Here is a 17,030-nt window from a genome sequence, read left to right as displayed (position 1 = left end):
TGTTGGTGAAATCTGGAGAGAGCTACAGGTAGTTTGTTGACATTAAAATTACACTGTAGGAGAAATAGCAAATTACCAACCTTCTCAAAAATATGATTTGGAACCAAAGAGAGTTAGGGTTCCTTAAACATTGTTTTAACCACTGCACCTTGAAGGTGTAGTTTACATCCATAAAGACCCATGCCGCCAATTCCTTCAGGGTCCACTAAAATTTCCTTTCTTAAATGATGGCTTTCATTTTTCCATATAAAATGAATCAGCACTTCAGAGTGGAGGATGGCCAAACCCTGAAATACCTTCTGCTAAGCAAAACTCTTCCTAGAATTGGAAGGTCTCTTTGGAGCCACATACTGAATACGTTTTATGTTTTAAGAATTCTGGGTTTAAAATTTTTGTGGATCTATTACTTCAGTCATGGAGGTTATGGTTAGGGTTTTACTCATTGTTTGTCTGTTTGTATTCAAGATAACTCAAAAGGTTCCGGACGGATTTTCATGAAACTTTCTGGAGTTGTTGGAAATGTGAAAAGGAAGAACTGATTTAATTTTTGGTGGTGATTTGGATCATGGTTTGGATCCAGGAACTTTTTAAAGGCCTTGGCAGAGGTTTGCGCTCTGAGTGTTTTTGTAGTTGATGATGGTTTCCACAGTGTTTTTTTTTTTTTTTTTTTAAAGATTTTTTCCAGATTGAGTTTCAAACCTGAAGCAGTTGAGATGTCATAAATCAGAGCAGGCACTTTTTCATGTTTATGTTTCAGGAAAAGGACCGTATCGTCAGCCAGTTGTGTCATCACCCTCTCAAACATCTTCAATCCTTTAATAGGATGGCTCTGTCGAATATATATTGATAGGAGTTCCACAACAATAATGAAGAGAAATGGAGACAAACTTGGAGAACAGATCTATGCAGGAAATTACAGCTGACATGTTGATGTGTGAACCCTGTTTGAGTTTCATGCAGGATTTTACCCTAACCTTCCTTTAACCGCCTGGTAAAAATTTGTGAAAATGTCTTATAATCTGTCTCTGATCAGTGTTATTGGCCTCCAGTTGTCTAAAAGAGTCTGATCTTTATCTGGTTTTGGAAAAAGCTTTATTATATCTCATTTCTGTCATTTCTTCCTTGTCAATACATTCTTGTAACATTCCAAGAAGTGTAAATTCAATGATATGTCAAGAGTGCTGATGAAAATTACACTGGAAGGCCATCCATCCCTGGGGAGTTCCCTTTTTTCATTTTGTTAATTGCTTCTAGCATTTCAACACAGGAGATGGGTTTATCGCGTTCCTTTTTAAGGCATCTGAGGGGTAAAGTCTTTAACACTATCAATACATTTTCTCCCAGCGACTTTGTTATAATTAGATGTGTATAAATCAAAATAGAATTAGTATGTGTGTTTTGTTATGTCTACAGGGTCAGACGTAATGGTATCCTCTACTTTCAGTGAAGATATATTATTTCTCTTATAATTCCTTTTTTCTAAGGCAAAGAAATAACCTGTTTTTCTCTCCAGTCTTCAGCCACTTTGCTATTGAGCGGATAAAAGCTCCTTTTGTTAATTTAATATACACTGCTCAAAAAAATAAAGGGACCATTTCAACAACACAAGTCAACCAGACTTCTGTGAAATGGAACTGTCCACTTAGGAAGCAACACTGACTGACAATCAGTTCCACATGCTGTTGTGCAAATGGAACAGACAACAGGTGGAAATTATAGGCAATTGGCAAAACACACCCAATAAAGGAGTGGTTCTGCAGGTGGTTATCACAGACCACTTCTCAGTTCCCATGCTTTCTGGATGATGTTTTGGTCTGAATGCTGGCGGTGGTTTCACTCTAGTGGTAGCACACACAAGTGGCTCAGGTAGTGCAGCTCATCCAGGATGGCACATCAATGCAAACGGTGGCAAGAAGGTTTGCTGTGTCTGTCAGCGTCGTGTCCAGAGCATGGAGGCGCTACCAGGAGACAGGCCAGTACATAAGGAGACGTGGAGGAGGCCGTGGGAGGACAACAACCCAGCAGCAGGACCGCTACCTCCTTCTTTGTGCAAGGAGGAACAGGAGGAGCACTGCCAGAGTCCTGCAAAATGAGCTCCAGCAGGCCACAAATGTGCATGTGTCTGCTCCAACAGTCAGAAACAGACTCCATGATGGTGGTATGAGGGCCCGACATCCACAGGTTGGGGTTGTGCTTACAGCCCAACACCGTGCAGGATGTTTGGCATTTGCCAGAGAACACCAAGATTGGCAAATTTGCCACTGGTGCCCTGTGCTCTTCACAGATGAAAACAGGTTCACACTAGACCTAGTGAATTATTCCCTAAGATATGTTGGGATTCTGGCACCTTTTCAGTGTCCTGACTTAAGATACTATAGACGTGACTGCAAGTCATATTTGCAGCTCATATATGACAAAAGTCAGACACACCTTGTGTCCGGACACATTATATGTCCGCATGCAGTATCTTATGTCCGTATATCGCCAGATATGAAACATGTCTCAAAATGCACCAGAAATGGTCTGGATTCTTCCGATTATTAGGGAAATATCCCCTACAAATACGTCAGGATTCTGGCCCTTTTCACGCAGTGACTGAACACATGTGCCAGACGTGACAGAGTCTGGAGACGCCGTGGAGAACGTTCTGCTGCCTGCAACATCCTCCAGCAGGACCGGTTTGGCAGTGGGTCAGTAATGGTGTGGGGGGGGCATTTCTTTGGAGGGCCGCACAGCCCTCCATGTGCTCGCCAGAGGTACCCTGACTGCCATTAGGTACCGAGATGAGATCCTCAGACCCCTTGTGGGACCATATGCTGGTGCGGTTGGCCCTGGGTTCCTCCTAATGCAAGACAACGCTAGACCTCATGTGGCTGGAGTGTGTCAGCAGTTCCTGCAACACAAAGGCATTGATGTTATGGACTGGCCCGCCCGTTCCCCAGACCTGAATCCAGCTGAGCACATCTGGGACATCATGTCTCGCTCCATCCACCAACACCAAGTCGCACCACAGACTGTCCAGGAGTTGGCGGATGCTTTAGTCCAGGTCTGGGAGGAGATCCCTCAGGAGAACATCCACCGCCTCATCAGGAGCATGCCCAGGCGTTGTAGGGAGGTCATACAGGCACGCGGAGGCCACACACACTACTGAGCCTCATGTTGACTTGTTTAAAGGACATTACATCAAAGTTGGATCAGCCTGTAGTGTGTTTTTCCACTTTCATTCTGAGTATAACTCCAAATCCAGACCTCCATGGGTTGATATGTTTGATTTTCATTGATAATTTTTGTGTGATTTTGTTGTCAGCACATTCAGTTATGGAAAGAACAAAGTATTTAATAAAAATATTTCATTCATTCAGATCTACAACGTGTTAATTTAGTATTCCTTTTATTTTTTTGAGCAGTGTATGTTTGATCAACATCTTCCTTAGGCTTGACAATCTAGCCTTTTCTTCCTCTGTAAGCATTTGTTAACTAGGTTACTTAGTTCTCTCATAATTTAATTTTCCTTGTTATTATTTTGCAATTTCCTTTCTTGCTGCCTCTCTAGTTTTAAATTTGAAGTACTTATTTTTGTACACTGCTTATCCCATTTCTACCAAAAACGTCTTTAGCTACCGTATTTTCACGACCATAAGGCGCACATAAAAGTCTTAGATTTTCTTCAAAATGTGCGGCGCGCCCTATAGTGCAGTGCGCCCTTTGTGTGCATGTTGTTGTTGTTGTTGATGGTGTAATCGGACGTAGCAGAGAACACCATGAGAACGTTAAAGGGTGAAGTGTGGGCGTTGATCACATATAAAAGAACAGGTATGTGCGTTATGCAGAACACCTTTTTCTAACAACCCTGAAAATGGCAAAAAGACACGCTTATGAAGCACAGTTTAAACTGAAGGCCATCAACTATGCCAAGCAACGTGGAAATCGAGCAGCCGAGAGAGAATTTAAGATTAATGAATCGATGGTTCGCAAGTGGAGGAAGATGGAAAACGATCTCCGACAGGTAAAGAAGACGCAGCTGAGTTTCCGTGGACATAAGACAAGGTGGCCCGAGTTGGAGGAAAGACGCTTGGGAAACAACGTGTCTGCTGGCACTGTTGTCCGCGCTTTCGCTAAAGCCGGCATCATTTCCGAGGAGCCGCACGGCACGGAAAGTGACCCTGACAGTGAAGAAAGTGAACCTCGCATGTTTGCTGGAGATTTAGCGCAGCTGTTCAATTCAGAAACAGAGGATGAGGACTTTGATGGGTTTGACTGATGACGATTACCGGTAAAAAAAAATGTGAGTACCAAACTCAGTTTTGGTCCCGGCTTATTGTTAAATACGCACACTTGTGTGCTTGTTTTATCCGTGTGTTTTACCATGCCCGCGCCTATTGATGGTTGATTGATGATTACAAAATGTTAGTACTTTGTAATCAATACTTAAATAAAGCACAACCAAACTCGGTTTTGCTCCCGCTCTATTTTTAAAAAGGCATACTTGTATGTAAGGGGGAAGTGTGGGCGTGGATTGTACCGGTATATAAAACCCGCGCCCTATGGTCAGGTGCGCCTTATGTATGTGTTAAATACAGAAAGGGCGCACATAACTGAGACTGCGCCTTTTAGTACGGTGCGCCTTATGGTCGTGAAAATACGCTATTGCTTCTAGTGAATCGCCAAAGGCTTCAAATTAAAACAAATTGCAATTTAGTTTTCAATAACCTCCTACTGTTGCTTTTTGTTCTTTAGGATTTGAGAATGATTTGAGAATATCTAACATCTCGTGATAAGATAATGGGGCACACCTGTGCCTGGAATAATAGACATATTGCACTGTGTGAGCGGATAATAGCCAGAGATCTATTCGAGACAGGAGAGTTGCAGCAGTATTGCTCCATGTATATTCTTTTAGGTGAGGGTACATGTACCGCCAAACATCTATAACATTAAGTTGTTCACAAAGAAACGATGCTTCGCTGAATCTTGTGCTCGGCATTCTGGCGGATAATCTATCCATTATATTGTTAACTGTCTCATTTAGATCTCCTGCAATAATTGAGTATTTTTATAGTTCTCCCTAATCTTTTTCAGCCACTGTAAGTTGGATTAGCATGATTTTAGCCAAAGCGTTGTTAAATGCATACATATTATGAACCAAAATTTCCTCATTTATTCTAAGCACCAAAATAATCCATGTTCCTTCTTCAGATAAGTAAGTTTCTACCGCTTCCCCCTTGAATTTCTTAAATAAAATACCTGTACCTGCTGAGTCTTTTGTAGCATTACTTAAAAAAAAGATGATCTTCCCACTGACCTCTCCAAAACTTTTATCCTCCTCACAGAAGTGGACCTCTTGCATATTAAATCTGCAATTGCATTTTGACAAAACAGGAAAATAGCCTTCTTTTTAATGATGTTTTGAATACCTTTAACATTAAGAGATTACTTTGAGGTTACAAAGACTTGTATGTGCCATTAACAAATAAAAAGGATGGCTGTAGAATGGAACAAAAAACCAACGCTACTCAAACTCTTTACCTTATTAAACCAGGAATACTCTAAACACCCCAGAGTAACAAGATTAAAAATCTGCTGACATATAATGACAAATTATAGTTTGTAGTTATGACTTCTCTGCTTTATGAACAGGGGAAAAATATATTAACAGGACATTGTAGGCTATACCTTCGAGTCACTTTACATCTTCAGCACAGAATCTCACGCCATCAATGAAGACATCTGGGCTTTCGCGTCTAGTTTTCTTTTTATCTTTGCGTGCCTGTTCTACCATTGGCCACAGCTTATTGCAACATTCCCTGTCGGAGCGGGTCATGTCCTCAGCGATGCAGTTTCATCATCTTTAAGACATTGGAGACACTTGAGTCCCTCTAAATCCGGTGTCTGAAGTTTCACTCATTGAACTGGATCATGAAAGGTCGTGATGACTTGTCTTCTCTGGAACGCCCCACTCGATGACCCGTGTCAACCAGGAATCCGGGAATGTTTTGCTGCTTGGTGCGATTTGGACCGGGATTCGCATCACTTCCTCCTCACGTCCTCGTTTTCCTTTTCTGGAAGGTTATTAAGACGCAGATTCCGCCTTTGTCTATAGCACTCTGCATCATCAATTTTTTCATTCAGCTCTGTCTCTTTTTATTTCTTCTTTCCCATTTTTGTTTTTTACTTTTTCTTCAAGTTTGTTGGTTTGGGCCACGATTTCTTCCACCTTTTCTTTTACACCAGTTATGCCCGCTGTGTTTATGTTTATTTGCATTTCAAAGGTGGAAAAAACCTTTAGTAACCCTCTCCTCTTTCTCAGTACTAGCTTCACCACATGCTTTCTTAGGGTTCGGGCTGTTAAGATGGATCGCAGGGAGGGGCATACATAGACCCTGGAAAGCATCTCCTGAGTTCTCTTTCACATCTATTAGGTCTACAAAGGTCCCTTTCTTGTCTTTTTCATTCCTTTTCATTTTCACATTGTCCATCTTCATCAGGCATTAATGTTGCTCTGTGTTGACTAAAATTAGCTGTAGCTTTTAGTGAGTTAGTACACATACCATGTTTATTGAAGTTGTAAATTTGTGGGGAAACTGCTCTGACAGGAAGGGATTTTCACTCAAACCTCAATTCTTCATCTTCAAATCATGTCCAGGTAATTGACAAGATGTTGTCGACCAGGAATGATTTCTTTCGATTGGTACTCCAAGTCCAGCAAAGAATGTGTGCCATTGTCGCCCTTCTTGGCTCTGCCTCAGACAAATTACTATTTAAACCACCCTGTTACTCCAGCTTTATTCACTTCAGAGTTGGATTACTGTAGTTTTTTTTACTTTGTTATCAGTCAGTCTTGGTGCCATTTTCAGCACAAAATTAACTTTATGAATAAAATTGAAATTTTTAATATATAACTCTTGTCTCTGTCTGATAATCACAGGTATGCGTTTATTCACCTCAACAAATTCTTCAAAAGGAAGCTTTGCTACGTAAAACTAAAAAGGATATTCACTGAATATGTGGAGAAGGGAAACAGACGACTCCCTGAAATTAGTTAAGAAACTTTAAAGGGGTGCTATTCTGGTATTTACAGTTTTCTGAGCTTTCTACAGTGTTACAGTGTTGAATCCTCATCAGACATGTGAACGACACTGTTTTTTATCACCTAAACACGTGTTTGAGTTTGAGTTTGAGTTCCAGCAAGCTCTCCGTTCGGTTTCCATGGTGACGAAAAACGCGTGGTTTTAGAGAGTTTTTTCTACTTGGAAATCCTTGTGACGTCCCGGGGGATAAGGTTGGGTGATTGGTTACCTTCTACTGGTTAACAAGGGCATGTACAAATACATCAGGCGGGTGGAAAACGTGGGATAAAGTTATTTCCAACGATGGCTGGTGAGTTTACCAAAGAGAGACATCCTGCTGCATTCGTTGCTGTGGGTTGCTGTTTTCCACTTCGTTTTCAGGCTCTGATTCAGGTTCCAACATGTAGGGCTGTATGCTATGTGTTGACATTGTATTTTGTTTTTTTATTGAGTTCATATGAGCCTAATCCTTCTGTTTATGAGACGTTACAATGACGGTGAAAGCAGGTGCGGTGCGCGCTCCCGATGTAGTGCAGTGGCAGGAGGCGGGGCTTAATGCGGAAGAGTCTCAATCCACTCGTTTTGCCCACAGGCTGATCTGACAGCCTACGGAGAGGGTCGGTCTGAAGTAAATAAAGAGATTTGTGACAATAACTCGATCAATCCCAGCCCTTCTGGGCTCAGAAATAAAAATAAATTAGCCTGAAATGCACATAATAGTTCCACTTTAAGAAAACATCAGTACTTCAATCCTCTGATTATTCATCAACAAATACTTCCAATTCTTCAAATTTCTTTACTGAAAATATATTTGACAGCTGACTACAACCCCGTGTGTAGCTTATAATCCCTGCTTTATCATCATCATCAGAGCTGGATAATGGGGGAGGAAGAGCTGCTCTGGAAGTTTTAGTAAAGGACGGATGAAAGCGGCAGACACATAAACCGCTTTGATTAAATGATAAAATGCTAAGAATCAGAGTGAGATCTTAATGAAGCCGGTTGGATGGAGCAGGAGAACGCTTCCTGTTTTGATTAGAGGGAGAAACCCTATGAAAGTATCAGATTAAGAGAGTTTTGCCTCAATGGTGAGAAAATTCCAAAAGGCTTTTACTTTCTTTTGCACTGTGAAACATCAAATTTATGTTGTTGATTTATAAAAAAAAAAAGATTCTTCAGTGTCTGCCGGCCGGGTGGACAACCTAGTTTTGTCTACAGTCATTTAGCAGAGACTTTCATCCAAAGCGACTTACATACACACACTCGTACCCCGATAGGCACATCAGGGGGCAACTTGGGGTTCAGTGTCTTTCCCAAGGACACTTCGGCACATAGTCAGGGCAAGCTTGGAATAACTTCCTGAGCCGCCCCATATCCTTGTGTTTCGCTACAGGGGCTAAACAAGGTACCAGCTTATATTTCAGAGATGGACACTGCAAAGACAAGATTTTGTGTAAATTTAGTTGAAGTCAGTGTGGGTAAGCCAATCTAACCAGTTCAGTATAACTACATTCTACAAAATTGTTGGTACCTTTCGGTCAATGAGAAAAAAAAACTCTCAATGGTCACAGAAATTACTTCAATCTGGCAAAAGTAATAATAAATAAAAATTCAACAAAATGTAACCAATAAAAGTCAGACATTGCTTTTCAACCAGACATCAACAGAATTATATAAAAAATTCTCAAGAAACAGGCCGGGACAAAAATAATGGTACCCCTAGAAAAGATATAAAATAATGTTACCAAAGGGACACGTTAGTCCAAGGTGTGTCTACTAATTAGCATTGCATGTGTCTACAATCTTGTAATCAGTCAGTGGGCCGATATATAGGACTGCAGGTAGGCACTGCTATTTGGTGACACTCAACATGGACCAGTGGAAGCAAAGGAAAGAGATGTTTAAAGGTAAAGGTAGGGGTTATAAGAGCATCTCCAAGCAGCTTGATGTGCCTGTGACTACAGCTGCACTTATTATTCAGAAATCTAAGCTCCATGGGACTGTAGCCAACCTCCCTGGATGTAGCCGCAGGAGGAAAACTGATGACAAATCAAAGAGACGGATAATAGGTACGGTAACAAAAGAGCCCAGAAAGACTTCTAAAGATATTAAAGGTGAACTTCAAGCTCAAGGAAAATCAGTGTCAAACTGCACCAGCTGTTGTAGTTTGAGCCAACGTAGACTTAATGGGAGACAATCAAGTAGGACACCATTGTGTCATAAAAAAAAGCCAGATTGGAATTTGCCAAACTACATGTTGACAAGCCACAAAGCTTCTGGGAGAATCTCCTACGGACAGATGAGACAGAAATGGAACTTTGTGCCACATTAGCTCTACGTTCCCAGATGAAAATCTGAAGCACATGAAGAAAAGAACTCATCCCTACTGTGAAACATGGAGGTGCCTCTCATGTTCTGGGGCTGCTTAGTTGCATCTGGCACAAGGTGTCTTGAATCTGTACAGGTACAATGAAACTGACCCAAATCCGACTGAGCATCTTTGGAGCTGAAACATGGTGTCTGGAAAAATTTTCATTTAAACCCGAGACAACTGGAGCAGTTTGCTCATGAGGAGTGGTCCAAGATACCTGCTGACAGGTGCAGAAGTCTCAGTGACAGTTACAGGAAATGTTTGATTGACGTGACTGCCTCAAAAGGATGTGATCAAAAGTAATGTCTCACTTTCATTCTAAATTTATTAGAATTTTTATTTATATTACTTTTGCCAGATTGAAGTAATTTCTGTGACCATTGTGAGTTTTTCTTTCATTTCATTTCATTTCATTGACCGAAGGGTACCAACATTTTGTCTGTAGCTCTTTATCAGCCACCACAATAACCCAAATCGGAGATGTTTTTAAAACGTCAGCTAGATGCTTTTGGCTTTTCAATCCTTTGAAACCCAGTTACAGTAGTTATTAGGCTAGTCAGGTTGAGTGGCTTTTAGACCTCTCCAATTCCAAAAGTTTCAATAACAGCAGCAGGAAAAAAATTAACCATGAACGTTTTAGTCTACAGTGGACAGAAAAGGTTCTCACACCCCTGTTTAAATTAAACCTGGATAAATTATTCCCAGACTTTTCTCTCCTTTAATTTACATTTAATAACCTAAACAACTCACCTGGAACACAAACTGATCTGTTCGAGGAAAAATATTACAAAGAATTCCCTAATCCCATCTTCCATGCTGAAGTCTATCATCATTGATCATCCGGACTATTTCCCCACTCTTCCTCTCAAACATGCCAGCCGACACACCTGGCAGATTCAGGTGCTGGTCCTGCGCGAACCTTCCCAGGACGTTGATCTCCATGTTCTTTTGGGGTCATCAGGCCTCATTCACCAAAACCTTCTTTAATTTGTTCTTTAGCCAGATTTAATGAGTTTTTGTTGAAAACTCGGAGTCGGATTTATGGATGTTTTGGTCGACACTGACCTTAGCATCTCCTCTCAGAAATGTGAAAAACAATCTCCGCACAAGTTCAAAGGATGGACCCGTTGGTTCTACGACACAGATAAATGCCTTATAGGCAGAATATGTAAGATTTTCAAAATAAATTCATTTGTCATTTTTAATGATAGAAGTTTACACACAGTTAGCTGTTAGCTGTAACCAAGCATGCATTGACTCCCTGGTTGTGTTATTACACTGTTCTGTGAGTACTAATGTTATTTTGTCACTCAGCTTTTGGATAAACGGTGATATGAAGAGAAGCTGCTGTGTTAGTTGTTCTCTTGACCACAAAGATAGTTGTTCAATATCAAAGAAAACTGATGATATGCAACAGGCCTCTAGACTGCGACCAAAACTTTCTACAGTGTGACTAACTTCCCGGATCTGGGACCTCATTTATACAACTCAGCATATCAACAATGACTACAGGTGGTAAATACAAGAAACTTCCCGATTTATAAAGGAGCGTGCATGCATGTTCTACACATGGGGTTTGCCACCCGGTGTTTTAAAGAATCATCTTGAAATCTGCCTTCAAAACTGCTAAAATAGGGACATGACTAGCGGCCATGTGAAAACAGAGGTGAGAAAGATGAGAAAAATAAGAGAGAAAGCCGAAAGAATGAATGAAAACAAAACATAAAAATAGTAAAGATGTGCATTGAAACCTGTTTGTCCTCCCTTTTAATGTCCTAAAACGGTTCTAAATGATGACATGGTGAGTATCAGACCTCATGAAAACAGTTTTACGTAGAAATAGTTAATAACTGAAGTCAGACTGCAGTCATGATGAACATCCCGGTGGAGCAGAGGAAAGTGCATCACCAAGAATAAATGTTCATATGTCTTTAAACACTGAACCTTCCACAGTTTGGCAAAGAAATGACCTCCTGCTGCATCCAAACACATCCGGCACAGTTTAAGATGGAGTAAAGATAGAGCGACTGGACCTGATGGACGGAAACCGTCTGGTGGAGGTTCGACAGGTTTGTTTTAACCGGGAGGTCGGCAGTGTTCTGTTAAGCAGTGTGTAGGAGTGTGTGTGTGTGTGTGTGTGTGTGTGTGTGTGTGTGTGTGTACCTGTGTCCGTAGGATCTCCCCTTTGGTCAGCTGCATGTCTCCAGTGAGCTCTTTCACAGCGATGCCCAGCGGTTCCAGCCGCTTACTGAAGTAATTAGTCATCTCCGCCGCCAAGGCCTTCATGGGAGCCACGTACACGATCTGCGGAAAGGGAGAGGAGATAAACAGTGCAGAGGACAGGGAGAGCTGAGGTGAGCTAGATGGAAAACGGAGGACTGGAAGGACACTGTGGTGATAAATGAGCAAACACAGGCCGGATCATTTGTTCCCTGGCAACCAGCACAAATCACAATTTATTGAGTAGTACGCCAGCCACTTGCGTGCCTAACGTTTAATGGTGATGTATGAAAAGTGGCCGTCGTCACTGGCCAACGACGTGAATCAGTAAGCGTGTGTGTTTGTGAGTGTAAGCCGTCACCAAAGGGAACAAAGGCTTAGGGACGTCTGAATTATTTACCAGCCGGCGTGTTAGGATTCAGCACCACAGCTTTATGAAGACGTACAACAATGTTTTTACAACAAATCATTTCTCCACTGGGTATTTTAGCTTCTCTTTTCCAACAAGACCATTAATTTACAGCCATTTCACCTCAAACAATCTCATTATTTACACTCAAGCAAAGGAAAAAAACAACGTAGAAAGGTGGATATTCACAAAAAAGTCACTGCCGGAAAAGATTTACGGATTCACCATCAGTTTAGACGTTTACATTTATTCACTTTCTACATCACCTATATGTGTGTGTGTGTATATATATATCCATATATTATATATATATATATATATATATATCTGCAGAGCAGATTAAGCAGTCCATCTGCAGAGTGAAGTAAATACATAAATTACGTGAGAAAAATTGAGCCACAGACCAGTGATGTGCCAAATTACAAATATTAATCCCAAGAAGGCCTTTATGTTGCAGTGATGTGATTTTAGCTGGATTTTAAATACTGATAGGATGTGGTAGCAGTAGCAATGACGAGCTGACAGAAACCCAGCAGAAAAGAACCAAACACACTTGTATGGAAGTGTCGGTATGTGAAGACAAAACCATAAGCATGGATGAACACAGAGGCAGAGTTTTTCATTTCATTACAACAAAATGAATGAATTTCAGTCTCATCAGCCATTAACAGCGTTTTAATGCTGTTCAGATGATCTAAAACCTGCAAACCAGCAGCAACTCCTCATGTTGCGTGCTCCCATCATGCCTCTGGAGGATGTGTTGAGCCACGACGGCGTTGAACACACAACAGACATAACAGCTCTAAACTGAAGGCCTTCTTACACAGGATGCCATCAAATCCCAACACCGACTATAAATTTGCTGGAAACACCAGCAGAGAAGGATCCGACAGATAAAACCTGTCTGCAGCTTTCCATTACATGTCAGGTCTACATGCATCGCCTTAACACGATTCACTGGACCGGAGGTTTGATACCCATACACGCTGTTTTGCAAATCGCATCAGGGGTTTCCAGATCTCATCAAGCCAGAATTTCTTCCCAGCAGAAGATAAACACCATATGAGGTGATGAAAATGAGACATTTTATCAGTTCATGGACTCTGATGCAGCAACTTGTACATAAAAATTTGCAAGAGGAGCAAATAAAGGCTGGAAAACATCTGGAGCAGCTTTTGATCACTAACTAGGTTAACTGGCAGCACGTCAACGACATGACTGGGTTTTAAAGAGCATTTCAGAGAGGCAGAGTCTCTCAGATGGAAGATGGACAGAGCTTCACTGATCTCAGAAACTGGATCTAAAATTGTGAAACAATATTTCACGTTTTTACCTACAGTGTAAAAGAGGAATCTCTGTATGCACGGGACAAGGCAGGACGCTGCAGGTCTACTCTTTAAAAACAGATATGATTCTCACCTGGAAACCACTGAACGGAGCAAGTTTCAAAAGAAGAGGAACCTCATTGTGATGGGGACATGGTCAGAACTGCTTGCCTGGATGCTGAGCAGCTAGAATCCTGCATCAGACCGGAGAGGGAAACATCCGAAATCTCCCAACAACTGGTCTCCTCACTGCCCAGATATTTACAGGTAGTTGTTAAAGAAGAGGAGATGCTAACGATGCTAAACGTCTTCCTGAAACTAAGTCTTACAGACGTGTTGCTGCATCAGAGTCATATTTTACAGCAAATAAGAAAATGTCTCCGTTTCACCATCTGATATGTTGTTTATCTTCTACCGGGAAGAAAATGTGGAGTAGTAATAAATAACCTTTTCAGCCTCTTATCTGGAAGAGAGGAGGCAAATGAAGCCACAGAATGGAGAGAAAACGTTTTTGTCCTAAACCTGGATGTGTGGAGGAAGAATTCAGAATTCAAACCCCAACCTGAAGGTCTGAAAGGAGCGGGATTTATGATCACATCACAGCCACAGATTCAGAACAAAGTACATTTACAAAATCCTTAACTGTTCCGTGTTTCACATGTTTCTGCGCAAGTGTTTAAACCTGTTTACAGAGTCACGTCGTTTTCTGCACGGAAAATTAAAGATACAAGTTGGATTAAATGACAGCAGTAATCCACACTGAGCCTCGGGGAGGAACATGACCACATAAATCCAGCTGTCCTTGACTTAAAACGATCATTAACATGCTGCCCGGAATCTCCGTGATCTGAATCTCTGCATCCAGCTCCAACATCGCTCAGCTTCATTTCCATAAGTCAAGTTCAGACACCTCTTAGTGGAGCGACACTGGAGACATGAAGCAGTTATAGCTGCCATGACGAGCAGCCACAATAAACAACCCAATCTAACACACCTCTGCTGTGTGTGTGTGTGTGTGTGTGTGTGTATCAGCTGCAGACCTTGAATTCATCCTTCTTGATGACACCACCAGGCTGCAGGTGCTGACGGATCTCATGGAGGACGGTTAACATGGCGATGTTGGTCTTGCCAGCTCCAGTCGGAGCGCAGATCAGAAGGTTTTCGTTGGTGTTGTAGGCCGTCTCAAACACCATGGACTGGATCCGGTTCAGGCGCTTCATCCCTTTGAACACCAGCTGCCCAATCTGAGGTGGAGACAGGACATAAAAGGGTTAACATAGAATTTGAAGGGACAAATGCAGGCGTTTATTTCCAAACTAAACTATTGATTAAAAACTAAAACTCTAAAATATAACAGGAATATCTTCAAAGCCTTGAAACATATAAAAATTCAATGAATATGTCTCAAAAGGTTTTTGGTCAATGCTTTCCAGTCACACACAGAAAATGTGGTGGAACAGGAGATTTTCATCATGATGAGGTGGAACGGGAGATTCTCATGGTGATGAGGTGGAACGGGAGATTCTCATCATGATGAGGTGGAACGGGAGATTCTCATCATGATGAGGTGGAACGGGAGATTCTCATGGTGATGAGGTGGAACGGGAGATTCTCATGGTGATGAGGTGGAACGGGAGATTCTCATCATGATGAGGTGGAACGGGAGATTCTCATCATGATGAGGTGGAACGGGAGATTCTCATGGTGATGAGGTGGAACGGGAGATTCTCATGGTGATGAGGTGGAACGGGAGATTCTCATCATGATGAGGTGGAACGGGAGATTCTCATGGTGATGAGGTGGAACGGGAGATTCTCATCATGATGAGGTGGAACGGGAGATTCTCATCATGATGAGGTGGAACGGGAGATTCTCATGGTGATGAGGTGGAACGGGAGATTCTCATGGTGATGAGGTGGAACGGGAGATTCTCATCATGATGAGGTGGAACGGGAGATTCTCATGGTGATGAGGTGGAACGGGAGATTCTCATGGTGATGAGGTGGAACGGGAGATTCTCATGGTGATGAGGTGGAAGGGGAGATTCTCATGGTGATGAGGTGGAAGGGGAGATTCTCATGGTGATGAGGTGGAACGGGAGATTCTCATCATGATGAGGTGGAACAGGAGATTCTCATCATGATGAGGTGGAACGGGAGATTCTCATCATGATGAGGTGGAACGGGAGATTCTCATCATGATGAGGTGGAACGGGAGATTCTCATGGTGATGAGGTGGAACGGGAGATTCTCATGGTGATGAGGTGGAACGGGAGATTCTCATGGTGATGAGGTGGAACGGGAGATTCTCATCATGATGAGGTGGAACGGGAGATTCTCATGGTGATGAGGTGGAACGGGAGATTCTCATGGTGATGAGGTGGAACGGGAGATTCTCATCATGATGAGGTGGAACGGGAGATTCTCATGGTGATGAGGTGGAACGGGAGATTCTCATGGTGATGAGGTGGAACGGGAGATTCTCATCATGATGAGGTGGAACGGGAGATTCTCATGGTGATGAGGTGGAACGGGAGATTCTCATGGTGATGAGGTGGAACGGGAGATTCTCATGGTGATGAGGTGGAACGGGAGATTCTCATGGTGATGAGGTGGAACGGGAGATTCTCATGGTGATGAGGTGGAACGGGAGATTCTCATGGTGATGAGGTGGAACGGGAGATTCTCATGGTGATGAGGTGGAACGGGATCTTCTCATCATGATGAGGTGGAACGGGAGATTCTCATGGTGATGAGGTGGAACGGGAGATTCTCATGGTGATGAGGTGGAACGGGATCTTCTCATTATGATGAGGTGGAACGGGAGATTCTCATCATGATGAGGTGGAACGGGAGATTCTCATGGTGATGAGGTGGAACGGGAGATTCTCATGGTGATGAGGTGGAACGGGAGATTCTCATCATGATGAGGTGGAACAGGAGATTCTCATTATGATGAGGTGGAACGGGAGATTCTCATGGTGATGAGGTGGAACGGGAGATTCTCATGGTGATGAGGTGGAAGGGGAGATTCTCATCATGATGAGGTGGAACAGGAGATTCTCATTATGATGAGGTGGAACGGGAGATTCTCATCATGATGAGGTGGAACGGGAGATTCTCATCATGATGAGGTGGAACGGGAGATTCTCATTATGATGAGGTGGAACGGGAGATTCTCATCATGATGAGGTGGAACGGGAGATTCTCATCATGATGAGGTGGAACGGGAGATTCTCATCATGATGAGGTGGAACGGGAGATTCTCATGGTGATGAGGTGGAACGGGAGATTCTCATGGTGATGAGGTGGAACAGGAGATTCTCATGGTGATGAGGTGGAACAGGAGATTCTCATCATGATGAGGTGGAACAGGATCTTCTCATCATGATGAGGTGGAACGGGAGATTCTCATCATGATGAGGTGGAACGGGAGATTCTCATGGTGATGAGGTGGAACGGGAGATTCTCATGGTGATGAGGTGGAACGGGAGATTCTCATGGTGATGAGGTGGAACGGGAGATTCTCATCATGATGTGGTGGAACGGGAGATTCTCATGGTGATGAGGTGGAACGGGAGATTCTCATTATGATGAGGTGGAACAGGAGATTCTCATCATGATGAGGTGGAACGGGAG

General features: G+C 42.5%; 1 protein-coding gene across 1 annotated transcript in view; it reads right to left on the bottom strand.

Moving 5' to 3' along the window:
• Positions 1-17,030, bottom strand: part of ascc3 (activating signal cointegrator 1 complex subunit 3) — a 171,392-nt gene that overhangs the window by 127,683 nt on the left and 26,679 nt on the right. The window contains exons 4-5 of the mRNA XM_079240345.1: positions 14,433-14,636; positions 11,602-11,742 (exon numbers count right to left, since the gene is read on the bottom strand). Of these exons, the coding sequence (XP_079096471.1) occupies positions 11,602-11,742; positions 14,433-14,636 (345 nt within the window). The remainder of the gene's footprint in view (positions 1-11,601; positions 11,743-14,432; positions 14,637-17,030) is intronic.

This window comes from Telmatherina bonti (assembly GCF_933228915.1).
Source record: "Telmatherina bonti genome assembly, chromosome: 5".
NCBI lineage: Eukaryota > Metazoa > Chordata > Actinopteri > Atheriniformes > Telmatherinidae > Telmatherina > Telmatherina bonti.
Note: the sequence above shows the minus strand (reverse complement) of the source record. Positions and strands in the feature narration are given on the sequence as shown.